We start from the raw sequence: 15900 nt of genomic DNA, 5'->3' as shown, positions 1-15900 counted from the left end.
AGACCTTATGTGCATTGTTGTTGTTAGCATCTGGTGCTAGCTAGCTGCGCTAACGGATATAAGGAGCTGTTTAAATGAAAACAGAGGAGCGACATTTCGCCACAACTGCGCCGAGCACTTGACTTTATGCAGGAAGCCAGACAGTGGGACATTGTCCGAAAAGTCAGCACACTCAGCAACATGATTGCAGCGTCCAGACAGCTCCGGTTTCGAGCATATGCCTTGAGTTGCACATAGCTCCAACGCGCGCACGCAGACACACACACACACACACACACACACTGTATTGTATTATTGTCTTCGTACGCTTTTAACACACCATCGTAGCGATGGCGATGTTTCAGGTGACTAATCAGGTTCGAAGCGCTGGATTTGTGAAGAACTCCCCTCTTCCTAAACCACTAATACCACAGTACTGGCAAAACGGGAGGAGCCGAGTGAAAAACAAGCGCCCCTCATCCCAATCCACCCACACCGCAGTATTTTTTTCTTTTTTTTTACCCAAAAAATATATTGTATATCATCGGGTCTATTAATACTGTTATCGGTTTATCGGGATGACGTCATAATTCCTAATATCGGACCGATAATTATCGGGCCGATAATTATCGTGCATCCCTAGTAATTATGTATAATAGCCTACTGCACTCAGCACACAGCCTATGGAAAAAAGACTTTTAACCATAGTCACAAAGTATGACCAAATAAAAATTACCAACAAATAAGAGAAGTGCAATGGATGGGCCCACCAAGCAGTACAAGGCCACATAAACAGCAGCATACATAAACATGGCCAATAATGCCCCTTTCACACCAACGCGTTTTCAGCTCTGGCTCGGAGCTGGAGCCTGAAAAGTACCGTTTTTCTTGTTCACACCGCAGAGGCACCGCCTCTTAGCTCCGGAATCCGGTTCACTTCCAGCTCCAAAAAATTGTCGGTCTAGAGCAGTGGCGGCGCCAGAGATTTTCTCTAGGGGGTGCTGTGGGGTAGCTTGACGTTTCATAGAGGGTGCTCAAACATTAAGGGTTTCCCATTAATGCACCAGCGCTACAGTTAAATGTTCTACTGCAACACACACACACACACACACACACACACACACACACACACACACACACACACACACACACACACACACACACACACACACACACACACACACACACACACACACACACACACACACACACACACACACACACACACACACACACACACACACACACACACACACACACACACACACACACACACACACACACACACACACACACACACACACACACACACACACACACACACACACACACACACACACACACACACACACACACACACACACACACACACACACACACACACACACACACACACACACAGTGTACCCGTGACTGTTACAATGAAGGCTCGGTAATCAGCTCACGGCATACAGGTGTAAGCAGGGGTAAAGTGCTATTTTTACAAGTGGGGAGTGGACCTCACCTCCTCTAGTGGGATTTTTTTTTAAATATTGAAGTTGAAAGCATCAATCTGGTGCACTTTGAGAGCCAAAATGAAGAGATCTATGGATATACAGTATCTCTCAACATACATATGAAACAGAACTGTAAACAGATTTTCTATTTCTTTATAGATATTTTACAAATCACTCCCCTTTTAAAACAAACCGTTTGAGACCCACTGAGATAACTAGACTAAAGTTAACTATCTAAACACTGAGAGTCCTTTACTTCACCTGAGCTGAGGTTATCTGAGACTCTCAGTCTGACAGGAGAGAGTTCTCCCTCCACCTTGTTGTTGAAAAAGCTCCTTATATCCGTTAGCTTGGCTAGCTAGCACCAGATGCTAACCACAACGATCTCCGGTAGATAGATACCCACTGGTACCGGCGGTGCGCGAGCTCTCTCTCTCGCTCGCTTGCGCACGCACCCAACATGGCTCGTGCCACACACACACACAGAGCAGAGCTTGAATGAAACAGACCCAGAAGTAAGCTACTTGTACTCACGAGGCCTATTATGTGCATAATCCCTCTCGCTTTCAGGTGGTTTTGATTGAGTGTCCACACGTGGACGTTTAAGAACTACAAAATGATCAATTTTTCACTTTGCTGTTAGCAAATCATTTGTGGCTCCAGCTAACAGGAAGTCACTCAAGTGTCACAAAGTAATTTAGCCTATGGGTAGGTCAAAAATCGAATGGGTGCTGGCCATTGGCCTAATCATATCACCTGTGTTGGCTTTATGTTTTTGGTCAAACATTTATTTGTTTCACATTTGCATTGATGTAATCAATAATTTTTCTGATTGAATTTAATAAAAATAATAATAAGTTTCGGGGGGGAAAAAAAAAACACATATTTCTTGAGGGTGCTTAGGGGGTGCTTTGGCAATCCTGGGGGGTGCTTCAGCACCCCCTAGCTCCCCCCTGGCGCCGCCCCTGGTCTAGAGGCAAGAGGCTAAGAGGCGGCCAAAGCCTAATAACCAAAGCGAACAGCGCTTCAATACAATCGGCCATTGTTGTTGTCGATGTGAGGGATATTCAGGGATATCCGCGCGGTTTGGATTTTATGAAGCAGGCACGTAAACGGTGACGTCATGACGCAGCAGCGGCAGCTCTGGGCGGTGTGAACAGAGCGGGAGCAGAAAAGGGAAACCGGAGCTGAACCAGAAAAGCTCCCGCTCGGAGCTAGAAAGGGAAAAGCGCTAGTGTGAAAGCCGCAAAAAATGTAAACATTACAAACTTCACAGCGCGTGCAACAGGCCCGGTTCTACGGGGGTGCATAAGGGTGCATTGCACCCTCAGTTGAGTCGTTATGCACCCTCATTTGAAAAATGAACAGTGAAAAAAAAATGAAAAGTGAAAGATATTACATATATAATAATAATAGTAAGAATAATAATAATTATAAGAAATTAGTTGAAATAAAATAAATTGTAATTGTGGTTAAATAACATTGTCTGCTGCATTTATTTGGTCAATTTAAACGGTAAGTAACGTTATTATGTCAGGTGTGCGTGACCTGTGCCACTGCGCGTTCGTCATCGGCAAGGTGCTTACACAGCAGTCAGTGATGGACATCAGAAAATGGTTAAAACAACCAGCCCTTATCGCCAGCAGTAACACTGCATCTACTGCAGGTAATAACAGTTCAGATCATGGGGATATTACGTTACCCGCGGCCACTGTCGTGGACACTAACGGCCCCTACACACGGCGGCGTGCGTTGCCGCTTGGCGGTGGGCGTGTCTTGAGCTTGGGGAATCAACGCGAGCAGCCCGACCAACAACCAACCACATGAATGTCCCGCCCCGGACATACAAAGCAAAGCATTCATGCTACATCCATGCTGGCTAAATATACTGTCTCTGCTTGCTAGCTGTCCATTCAAACGAAGTACACTGGATATAAACTCCCCAAACAAGCGAAAACCTACCAGTTTCCCCCACTGTCTTTGCCACCTCCCCCCATGCCTGGCTCCTCCGGTTTGTGTCCCTGTATGTTCCCTACCGCCACGATCATTTTCTCCTCCTTTTGTTGACATATGGGAAATAACTGCGGTCTGGCTCTCCCAACATACACCCGGTTTGATTGGCTACTGCTTGTACTGTCAGATTTACATACGAGGGATTTGATTGGCTGACGCCTCCGTCGAGGCGGCAAAAGTAGAACATTGCTCTACTTTTGCAGCGAGCACCTCGAGAGAAGCTACGCTTTGCTCCCACAATGGAGTTCGGCGAATCGTGACGTCACCCCATTCAAAGTGAATGGGCAGAAGCGTTGAAGCGGCAACGCACGCCGCCGTGTGTAGGGGCCGTAACGCCCGACTCGCCGGCTTTGCCCGCCTCGCCGGCTTTGCCCGCCTCGCCCACGGAGGCGGAGCAGTTGCAGCCATCTTCGTTGCCCCAAACACCGCCACCCCTCATGCGGCTTTCACACCAGCGCTTTTCAGTTTCTAGCTCCGAGCGGGAGCTTTTCTGGTTCAGCTCCGGTTTCCCTTTTCAGCTCCCGCTCTGTGCACACCGCCCACTGGCGCCCCAGAGCTGCCCTTGCTGCGTCATGACGTCACCGTTTACATCGCTGATTTGCCCCCCAACGGCAGCTCACTCACAACAACAACAACTGCGTCGGGTCGATGATCGTGTTGCTTTTAATCACACGAAGCCAGAATAAATTGAATAACGACTTCTCCAACCTTATACTTTGCTCCACAGTGCCGTGGTTCATTGTTTATTAATGTGTTTCTGCAGCATTTACCGACCGCTGCAGTGCTGCTCTTCCACGGAGTGTATTCTCCCGTTAGCTCCCGGTTAGCTCACACTGCAGCGGCCGCTCTAAAGTATTCACTGTCCGACTCACACAAGCAGCTGATGCATATCCCCAGTTCCCTTAGCCTAAGTGAATGTGTGTCAGTCTGAATTGACACTGTTTGGTATCACAACGCTGTTATGAAAGTTTCTCTGGTATAAAACGGGTGATGTTAGCATAGCAACCGAAGCTAAACTGACTACTTGCATCCGATAGCTGCAATAATACAAAACAACACGTCTGCCTCTCTCCACAATGATCGATAACAGTGAACGGATGGTCAAAGTAAGGCACAAATAAACAGAATCACACGAAGCCTGGTTAGTGTTGCCTGACTTTATAAAGTGTGTTTATAGGCACTACTGCTTATAGGCAGGCATAACAGTCGAGCCATGGGAGGTGGGTTTAGTTTCCTGCACGCCTCGACGTAAGAGAGACGTAAGCGACGTCACCTCTTAGCTCCAAAGCTCTTGCCTCTGGACCGACAATTTTTTGGAGCTGGAAATGAAGCGGATTCCGGAGCTAAGAGACGGCGCAGCTCCGGTGTGAACTGGAAAACCCGGCGCTTTTCAGGCTCTAGCTCCGAGCCGGAGCTGAAAAGGCGCTGGTGTGAAAGGGGCATCAGTGGCCCGCAAGTGCCAGGGGACCTCGGCAAAACAGAGCCTGCCCAGGTATATCTAAAAAAGTACCCAACTCGCCTGTACAGTGGGGTAAGACGCTCATTTTGCAGCTCATGGTTTCAAAACAGAGATTGGCTGGAATATTCATGTGAAAAATATGCCATCTTCTGCTATGCATGTAGACATTTCGGTTCAAGTAAGTCAGATGCCTTCACCACAACTGGCTACCACAACTGGCTACAACAACTGGCGCTATGCTCTTATAGGCTACATGATAAGGGACTGGGAAGGCATAAATCAAGCAAAGAGCACATAGATCCATAGATCTCTTAATTTTGCTCTCAAAGTGCACCAGATTGATGCTTTTAACTTCAATATTTAAAAAATCTTCCCGGGGGAACATACCCCGGACCCCCTTAGAGGAGGTGAGGACCCCCCCAGAGGGTGTTAGGTCCACTCCCCACTTATAAAATTAGCACTGCACCCTCTCTAATCTCAGATGCACCCTGAGTCATTTTGTTCTGGAACCGGGCCTGAACAACAGCCACACAGCAAGAAACACACCTGGCGCAGGTTTATAGGCCTACAACTGTAGATGCACACGAGAACACACACACATTAACACGCATGCTCTCATCTGAACAGTGACTAACAACTTTAGATGAGTTTTGTTATTGTACTCACCTGTCTGCAGCATCATGTGAGGCTTGTGCACCGCGGGGTCCTCCACAGGGCTCCAGATTTAACTTCTCCGCTCATTCATCCTCAAATTAATATAAATTCAGCCCGCTGATTTCCTGAAAGTTTTCAATAATTTAAACCCAAAAAAGGCTCTTCAGGAGACAGGAGCATCAGAGATTATTTTCACACACCTGATTAAAGGAAGAAAAACCTGGCTGATCCAACACTAGCGTTTAAACATCATGCACGCTGGGTGTGGCTTAATTAGTCGGTGAAGCAAATTCGTGGGTGCGTTTGTTTTGGGTCACTTAGCACGCTGGCCGGGTGGTGCACTCAATGACATGCTTATAGAGATCATCCTTTTGTTAAACAAGACGAGGCAAACATAACCCTAGCCCAATGTAGAGGTACTTGTGATTAAAAGTACTTAAAACAACAAGTAGGGCTTTGCAATCATAATTGTGCATGGCTAATGGGATTAAATGACATTCAAACTACTTCAACCCTGATAGTGGATTGATTTGATAGACTCAAAACCCTTTGAGTGAAGTGGTATGAAGGCCAATCCTTAGAAGAGTAAATAATGCAACCATACAACGTGTTAATGCTATTGATGCGAATGTCCACAGGTTGTTTAATTTGTTTAATCAGTACAAAAACCTCAGTTTTAAAGAAGATTTAGTAAAAGATGGTGAACTCAGTGACTTCTTGGAGTCTCCGTTCGTTGTCTGGCAACCTTATTATTGGTACAAGTAAATAGTCCTGCACATGAACCCTCATAAAACCATACGTTGACAGACAAAGATTAATATTTAAAGTGCAAACATTAGAATGGAAAGCAAACAAATGTATTCAACAAAATGTCAGACAATATATTTAGGAATTCTTTATCTTTCTTTTGTATTTATTTTTGAAGGGTCAGGGTCGACCCTGGCCAACTTGAGGCCCCACGCAAAGTTAGATAATGAGGCCCTCTCTATCGTGAGCGTCGACGTTTTTTAAAAATCCATTAACATGCATCCGACACAAAATCACATACCTAAGGAATGATAAAAGCGAATATGCACGGACAGTATGAAAAACAATGATATGAACCTTACTCCACTGTTTTACAGATTTGGATGTTCCTTAGTTCTGTCGGCTGGTAGTTTTAAATATAATTCAAATTATGTATATGGGGTGTTAATAAGTGAAACTTAAACAATATTTTACTTAGTTAATGTTAATCTCCTCATGTCAAACAAAGTTTTGTTCGTGGACAGTCCCCATTGATGAACTGTCACACAAACAGTAAATGGAGCAGCTTTAGCCGACATGGCTAATTTCCAGCTCTTGTCCCCGGCCAGACGGCAATAGACACCCTTAAAATCACAATATATCAACAGCATTAGTTATAAAAAAATATTAAAAAAAATAAAAAGGATGAAAGACAAGTAGATACAGGCAAAAGGATAAGAGAGGATAAAAGAGAACAATAAACAACACACGTTACTACATACAGTACATGTCACACATCACAATCACATAACAGAAACAAGGGGCAACATCCACGATCACAACATGTAACACAACATGTAACACAACATGTAACACTCACGCCATACTCAACACAGACTAGTGTGTGCAGGTGTAGTACTCAGTGAACCATGTTTTTAAGTGAGCTGTGAAGGTGGTATGTGTATGTATGTCTTTGATTTGAGTGGGTAAGGCGAGGCAAGGCAAGTTTATTTATATAGCACCTTTCAACACAAGGCAATTCAAAGTGCTTTACAAAAAACCAAAGACATTAAGAAAATGGCATTTAAAATCAGTCATTAAAAAGAAAAGATAATAAAATAAACATTAAAAAAAAAATACATGGAGTAGAGAGTTCCAGTTTTGTATTGCTGTGCCCGAGAATGATGACTGACCAAAAGTACTCTTCCTGAATGGGACTGATAGGTCGCCACGTGTGGATCTTCTAGTGGTCAGTCTGGTGTTGTTACGTTGAGTAACCAATGAGTTAAGAGGTGGAGGGGCTGTATTGTGCAGGATTTTGTAAACCAGAACGATGTTCCTGTACTTTATTAAATGTTCCCAACTCAGGATGTTATGCTTGTTGAGGATGGTACAGTGATGGGAGCGGTTAGGTTTCTGGTCCAGTACTTTGAGGGTTTGTTTGTACAGGGTTGCTAGTGGCTTCAGTGTGGAGCTGTTAGTTTGCCCCCAGCTTGTGAGACAGTATGTTAGATGTGACATGGCATTCATGTATAATTGTGCAGAATTCAAGTGACTTTAGTTTGGCTGTTCTGATAAACATTGCAATAAAACCTTGATCTTTACAGGCCATTCAGTTTTATATCCTACCTTTACTTTTATTAAGGGAAATCAGAATAACTATTTAAATGTAAATTTATAATTGGTTACGGGAGGTAGATTTTCCCATTTTTCACCCAGTATCAGAAATAAAAGAAAAACCTTTAAATAATAAATCAAATCATATGAAAAACCTTAAAAAACATTTTAAATGATTCTCAGTGCCGTTTTGCCAATGTCTCTCGCCTCCCTGTACAGAAAACAGTGTCTCTTTCATTAGTGTCACATGCAGCCATAAGGCATGGATGCATATGAATACATAACACGCAGCTGACAACATTAATATAATCCAATTAATGTTAGTTTGTTAGTGTTATTGGTTAGCTTCCTGTTTTAATGAAGCAACACTTTTTTAATTTCTTTACACGATAATTTATATATATAATGCCAAAGCAACTAGATGAAACCCCTCAGCCATGACCAAACTACTCTCAGTCTATTGCTCTGAGTCGCCTATAGTTGCCTGCAGTAAAAAAAAGGCTAATTTGGTTCACACACACACACACACACACACACACACACACACACACACACACACACACACACACACACACACACACACACACACACACACACACACACACACACACACACACACACACACACACACACACACACACACACACACACACTCACACACACACTCACACACAGATAGAGAAAGCAAGAGATAAGGAGAATTGTGTTTACATTTTATTACGTGTCAACTCCATATGAGGAAAACGTTGTTAAAGTGGAATTGAACAGTGTTTCCATTATGTTTTTCATGTGCCCCAGGACAGTTTATTTTCTATTAGGGAAAATGAACTACTGTCCCCAATAGACAGTCACCAGAGAGGCAAGGGTCTCTGCAACATATCACCTGCAAACTGATATCAAATAAGCTGCCACAAAATGTGTTATTTGTCACTGGTTTGGAGTTAGAGACTCATATCTAATCAAATCGTTCAAACTTTTCTCTAAATGTGTGTTGTTTCGGTCTTATTTTGTGGATAAAATGAGGAAAAATGTGAACGTATGTGCCCTATTATGCTTATTTTCAGGTTCAGTGTAACATAGTGATGTCATAGTGTTATGGAAGTTTACAAAGCAGTCCACTCCGGGGGTTCAGACACGGGGGGATTGTGTGGGAGAGAAACCCCTGTGGAGGGAACGACAGGATTTTAGCATTTGGAGACCATTTACATCCACACAAACCTATATACAGTAGAACACTGCAGGAAGGAAACACCCCAAAAAGCACAATAGGGCCCCTTTAATCATCTGCCTCATCAGTAATACATTGTTCTTATTCCATTGCAAAGATTTTAACTCAAACCTTAATTATCTCGCTGCTTTCAGTTCAAATTTAGGAGTACATTTCTGTATTTTAAGTCATGTATTATGACAGGTGCTCAGGGTTTCTTCTCAATACGTCCAGATTAACAGAGATAACGCTCTTTTGACTGGATTTAAGGTTATTTTAAAGTTAAAAGCTAATCAAGCAGCGTGGAAAGATTTCTTAAACTGTTGTGAGAACCTCCTTAAATGTGTATAAATCAGAGTTTATCTCAGACACATATAAAAGTCATCTTAAAAAAGGTCACATCAAGTCCTTTGAAAATGAAAGTTGTGAGTGTTGCGGGTATTTTAGGAATATTGGCACTCATTTGGGGGTGCGTGCTGTCATCGTTGACATAAACCCCAGTGGGGCATAACATAGTTTTTACCTTATAAGAAAAGTTCCCAAAAGTTTGTTCTTGTTGAGAATTTTAAAAACAAAATCTCTTATTTGAACAAGTAAAGGTTACAGACAATATACAAATATGACAGTATGTAAAGTACACACACAGGAATACAAAATTAGTTCAATGTTTGTGAAAAAGTCATCACTGTGTAAGGATGGCACTTATATGGAAGTCACACATCAAGGTTTCCCTTTCAATTTCATATTTTCTGCAGCTTCTGTAAAGTCAGTAAGCAGATTTAGTTATTTTCTTTCCAAAGCTGTTTTTGTCCAGATCTACTTAGATTTTATTACCAGTCTTGGGACCTTCAACTTTAATGAGCTTTGCATTTCTGTACAATACAGATACAAATAAAAACCAGATGGAGAATGGTTCAATGAGCGGGGAAATAGACTTTAGACTTTACCTTAGAGTAAAATATCTCTCTGTAAACTTCAATGTCAAGCCTGAGAAGTTAAATCAGTAACCAAAATCATCTTTAATAAAGTACAATTCTCTTTCCATTTGCATGAAGAGGTTAAAATAGCTTGTACATAGTTTGTGTGTACATCCTTCCTGCATTTAAGAGAAGCGTCATTGCCAAAACTGAACAGAATCGTAAGTGACAAATCATGAAAAACCACATTGATTATTCTCGTTATGAGTCTTAATGAATGGTCTAAATATTGCCACATATTCAGCCTTCTTATTCTGTCACACTGACGCTCAAACACCTACAGCTGTTGAACTAGCAACCACACAAGACAAAGAAAAGCAGCAGTTCACAAATGCAATGATGATGTCTGGCCTTGAATGATTTACGCAGTGAAAGGGAGAGTGATATGTTGAGCAATTCATCTGGTCCAGATGTTTTGAAACAATACTGTAATTACGGTTTAAGCACAGGTCATTGCCGCACTCCTTAGGGTGCCATACAACACAACAGCTGCAACTTTGTCAAGCCCCTGAGAGTTGTTCATTCAAATGTAAGGTCATTGTATTTGCCATGCAGTCATTTGTGATGATTAAAATGGATTGCCTTATATACTAAGGATTGTTATCATTGAGTGAGCCCTATGAATAGTATTATATTCAGTCAGCGTTCAGATACAATATACCCAAGGTATTCTGTCAACAGCACGTTCAACCATCATCTTCTGACTTTACCTGATCTTATCGTCTCCTGTTTTAATACTGTTGTCAGATCAAAGCTTCTCGATACAATACCATAACAACTCATATTGATACGCTGAAGCTTACATAGCCCATGAACATAATCAGTTTTGTATATGAATAGTTTTCCATTATACTTTATATAACGCAAATGTTTAAAATGCTTTATAAACATTTCTCTATAATCTTCTTTTATTTTTACATAATGCCATTTAACAATAACCATTTCATATAATAAAGCATTTTATAATCCTTCATAATTGTTGCTCACTGACATTGAATTGTGCAAGGCTCACAGAATAGTATAATTACATAGTTGTAATACAATGCATTATTTTCATTATGCATTATAATCAGTTATTATGCAATACAATGTCTTTATTCCTACTTTGTCATTATGTGCTTTAAGTGAACTAATACAGGCATATAGAATTCATATATACATAAATACATAACAAGCTTGTTGTCAGTTATTGTAAGGGGTTATTATATGCTTTAGGTTAGTGATACAAAATAGAATTAACTTAAAAACGTCAACGATTAACCAGCAAATATGACAAAGATGATACTTGAAGTCATTATAAAATGCTTTATCGTGCATTTTGTCTACTGGTATAAATCATTGTAAATATGAGTGCTTATTTTAAGTATACAGTGCTATAAGCAGATTGAATACATTGTAATCATGTTTAAAATGCATTATAGAACGTTTTATTTATTACCAAAGGCATGTTACTCTATTTGTGAATGACATCATTGATATAGTAGTTTTTCAAAATGTCCCAGTAATCACATTACTATCATGACATGAATCTTAAAATGACATGATTTTGATGACATGCATATTGAATATGAATCTGAAGTTGTCCATAAAGCAAAGCCAAGCATTAAGTGACTTGCACTGCATGACAGCTCAGGGAAGAATCTTGTCACCACCAGGACATAATGTATAATTGTATTTAGTAAATGTTGAGAAGTCTGCTTAGCATTCAGCTGCATTCAACTCTCACAGCATGTGGCATTCATACAAGTCTGATGCCACAGATGGGATGATTTGCAGCCACGTTAGCGTTATTTGAAAATGTCTCTTCCATGCAAAGGTAAAATGCAAAGTGTCTGACTAAATGCAAGAGATAAAAGAGAGGCAATCAGGGCGGGCCCAGAAGGAATATTACTCAGACAACTGATGAAATGGTAATAACAGTACATATTCTGTTCTGTTATTGTCTACAATTTGCTTCAAGGCAGAGAATCTCTAATGTTTCCCATCATTACTATACGCAAAGTTCCCTCCACAGGAGTACTCCGTTTAGAGATTTAGAGAGACAAACAAAAAAGCATGATGTAAATACTCTCAGCAGTGAAGAAGCCCCTCTTCTCTCTCCCCTTTCTCCCCATGATTAGCATTTCAAACAGTCCTTGTTTTTGCATCAGAGCTTCATGCCATCACAGCCTTGCAGGTGGCCTGTCCAACCAGTCGAGTCGAAAAGCAGCCTTTCCGTGTGTGTGTGTGTGTGTGTGTGTGTGTGTGTGTGTGTGTGTGTGTGTGTGTGTGTGTGTGTGTATGTGTGTGTATGTGTGTGTGTGTGTGTGTGTGTGTGTGTGTGTGTGTGTGTGTGTGTGTGTGTGTGTGTGTGTGTGTGTGTGTGTGTGTGTGTGTGTGTGTGTGTGTGTGTGTGTGTGTGTGTGTGTGTGTGTGTGTGTGTGTGTGTGTGTGTGTGTGTGTGTGTGTGTGTGTGTGTGTGTGTGTGTGTGTGTGTGTGTGTGTGTGGTTGTGGTTGTGGTTGTGTGAGGGCGTGCTTGGGAGAGTGCCTCTTCTTGGTAAGAAGTAGTCCAAAGGGACCTGCCCTCTTTGCAGAGCTCGGAGTAAAAGCATTGTTTACAAATGCTAATCATAAATATCTCAGTATTTGTGGTCTCCTGCTTTGATCGACAGAGACAGTCACAAGCATCAAACTGGATTCACATTCTGCCTCCTGAAAATCCACAACACCTCTCTTTAAGTGTCTGCCAGCAGGTCCATCCAAACTTTGATCGAGTGCATCACAATGTGCCCAGCATATCAAGCACTGAAACAATGATACAGACGATTGCAGTTGCTGTCTGTTTGGACTGGGAAAAGGCGCTGCGACATTTTATCTCAAGTCAGATGCTAATAGATTGTCCGCTCCGTGGGATTAACCCGACCAAAATTGTGTTTAAAGCAAAAGGGAAATTAAAAATAATGAGCTCCTGCGGTTTAAAGCTCATCTAATTAAATCTATATTGTTCTTTGCTCTATCTGACGGGGCGTTCACTGTCCTCAGAGTCCAGTGTTAGTTAGGGTGATGCAGCAGGTCGGGACAGGCTTCGAATGATTAGATTGGGCTCCTGTCTTGCTACCGCGCCACCTAAAAACAAAAACATATGAAAGTACAACATTTCAACAACTCGTTCATTTCAACCTCTATATACTTTAAACTAAATTAAGCTGAGGGATATGATAAAATGTCAATTTCATTTAACATATAAAGTAATTAGCTCCACCGTTACCAGCTGCAACACGAACGTGATTAACATATGAATGCGTCAATATCTATAATTACTTTATATATTGTAAATTATTCAGAAATTCAGCAATATCGGGTGTTTTTCCTCAAGTATATAATGATGTTCATACTTTTGCACTCGTACGTAATTCAATATGTGGATGCAAGACCTTTACGTGTATCTACACTGAGCCCTTCTTCCCTGTTCTAGTTCTAACCCTTTCTGTTCATTAGCATAATCTGATGCACCGCATGACTACTGGGCATCCTTTGATCCCTGGCCGCATGCTGCCAGAGCTAACTTTCCACTGTTTCACTGTAAAATGCTCCCCCCAGGATTCATACACATAAAACAGTTCAACAAAAAGGCCATTTATAAGAAAATGCATTTCCAAACACAGTGGAGTTTCCTTTGGCCGTCAGATTTAATTACATGGGTTTTACTGTTTAGTATTAGTTTACAGCTTATTTCCTGTTTGTCCTCTTGGCCCCATCATTCACACGATTATAGAATTAGGGTTTCTGAGCCAACTGTGCCTGGCAGAGAGCAAGACGGTTGATATGGCCAATGGGAGCAGTTATTATGCCTGATTGTGGAATCTTTCGGGCATTAAAGGAGAGCTTACTAAATACAGCTTTATGATGAGCATTCACAAGTCTGTCGGCCCTGTTTTGCACAAGAGTGTTGCAATAAGAAAGGAGAAGATTTGCCATAAAACTGAGTTTTAGCGTCTATAAATACCACGCCTTAAACTAAATCCATGTTGTGTTATTTCTTCCGTACAGTGTTGTGGCCACTGTGACTCAGAGCGAGGCTGGCCTTACCTTTGTGGTCTTTACTTTGTTCCCAGAGATGCATGACCATCCAGTGAGGTCTGGGAGAGCCCGGCACTCTTCCCCATCTAGACAAGGCTCCATTTTACACCACCACTTCTGACGAACGATGGAGGCTGGAGAGAATCACACCACAGCCGAAGGTCACTTTAAAGAAAGGACTTCAAAATACACTTGTTTGGTAAAAACATAGACTTCAGGGGGAAATACATCTCAATCAGATGTCAACTTCTCAAAAGCCCCTTAATCAGTGGACTGCTGAAACTGACTGTACTCTTAACAATAATATATTCATGTCATGCCAGAGTATTTCAGGTTGAGAGAGGAAGAAGAGGGTCCCAGTAATATTACCTTCAACACAAGAGGGCAGAGCTCTTGTTGTCCCTGCCACCTGTCCTGGGAAGCACGAGCACTTGACTGTTTGAGAGCGTTCCTCAATTTTGTTCTTGTTGCAGCAATGATGAGCAGCAACCACTTCACAAGTCCCTGTCCTCTCCTGCGATGACCCTGAAGAAGAGAATTTAGAGGAAAAGGTGACCATTTGTCATACTTTACTTTACATGTAAGTAGAGGCAACTTGAGTGACTTCAGCCGGAACAAAGGACATTATTATACTCACGTTTTCTTGGCTTAGATAGTTGTTACATTTAAATAAATATGGTTACACTCGTTCAGATTGTCAGATAAGCAAAGCAGTACTTCAACCCTAGTGTTGATGTTTCTAAAGCCACAGCGCCACCAAGTGGATGAACAAGCATCAGCACTCATGTCACACTAAAACCCATATAAAATGTAAAAACATTTTAGCAGCCATCGGCATGTTTGGATACCTAATTGAATTTGATTAGTTTTGGATTGCCTAACTAAAGAGAAACTACAAAAATAAACCACATGAACAGAAATATCTGTCCAAAATCTGCTGCTGCATTACTCTACCAAAAAAAGAAAGGTCCCCTAAAAGGTCTTAACTTTAACTTGTTATGGAGTACTTCCACATTATTTTATGGGTATTTTTTACTAAGCTAAAGGATATAAATACTTCCACCACCACCATTGCTTTGATTGCAACAACTTAGGTATGTGGCCAATCAAATCCCTTTACATTCATTTTCTTATCTGTCTTACTGGGATCTGTCTAAACATCAACAACGGCACCCTCCATATTGACTTCTGTGTATAATGACAAGGTTTCAGGTTACGTTGCTTGAACTAAGTTCTCTACTAGGCGACCACGGTGGTGACCAGGAGCCATAATGAGACCCTCAGGGGGTGAGACAGGTCTGGTTTGGTCTGACACTCACTTGTCTGTCCTCGGGAGCTTTGGTTGCCAGTGGACACAAGCTGGCTGCAGAGGCTTACCACACAAAGGAGCAGGAGGCTCCAGTGTAACGGTCGTGGCAATATGCTCAGCTTCATCTCGCCTGCACAGAGAAAGAGGGTCATGCACACTCAATCAGAATTAGACCAATATGTGGGACCATTAAGTCAATTAATATGGCTTTTTAAAGGCTTCTCATATCTCCCGACTCCTGATATGTGATTCATTCAATCATTGCATATTTGCTCAATCATGACTCTCACATCACTGGCCAAGCCAAGGCAAATTAAAGAAATGCCAATAAAAGGCCGATCCGAGGCAGATGAGAGTAGCTTGCACTCATGTCTGACTCATATTATCCCTTCAGCTGAAAACA

General features: G+C 41.8%; 1 protein-coding gene and 1 long non-coding RNA gene across 2 annotated transcripts in view; both read right to left on the bottom strand.

Moving 5' to 3' along the window:
* LOC117449862 (uncharacterized) overlaps positions 1-5789 on the bottom strand; it is a 56957-nt gene extending 51168 nt beyond the window's left edge. The window contains exon 1 of the long non-coding RNA XR_004552513.2: positions 5614-5789. This is a non-coding gene — a long non-coding RNA (uncharacterized lncRNA). The remainder of the gene's footprint in view (positions 1-5613) is intronic.
* A 7398-nt stretch (positions 5790-13187) lies between these two features.
* On the bottom strand, positions 13188-15622 carry LOC117450025 (chemokine-like protein TAFA-4). The gene is made up of 4 exons (XM_034087993.1): positions 15508-15622; positions 14558-14713; positions 14198-14322; positions 13188-13234 (listed from the first exon to the last, which is right to left on the bottom strand). The coding sequence occupies exons 1-4, from the start codon at positions 15620-15622 to the stop codon at positions 13223-13225; spliced, it is 408 nt and encodes a 135-aa protein (XP_033943884.1). The 3' UTR covers positions 13188-13222.
* Between the last annotated feature and the right edge of the window lie 278 nt (positions 15623-15900).

This window comes from Pseudochaenichthys georgianus, chromosome 7 (genome assembly GCF_902827115.2).
Source record: "Pseudochaenichthys georgianus chromosome 7, fPseGeo1.2, whole genome shotgun sequence".
Taxonomy (NCBI): Eukaryota; Metazoa; Chordata; class Actinopteri; order Perciformes; family Channichthyidae; genus Pseudochaenichthys; species Pseudochaenichthys georgianus.
Note: the sequence above shows the minus strand (reverse complement) of the source record. Positions and strands in the feature narration are given on the sequence as shown.

Coding starts and splice junctions, on each gene's coding strand:
- LOC117450025 (XM_034087993.1), bottom strand. CDS start 15,622: ATGAAGCTGAGCATATTGCCACGACCGTTACACTGGAGCCTCCTGCTC. Junction 14,714..15,507: donor AAGCTCCCGAGGACAGACAA/GTGAGTGTCAGA, acceptor TCTCTTCTTCAG/GGTCATCGCAGGAGAGGACA. Junction 14,323..14,557: donor TCTGCCCTCTTGTGTTGAAG/GTAATATTACTG, acceptor GATTCTCTCCAG/CCTCCATCGTTCGTCAGAAG.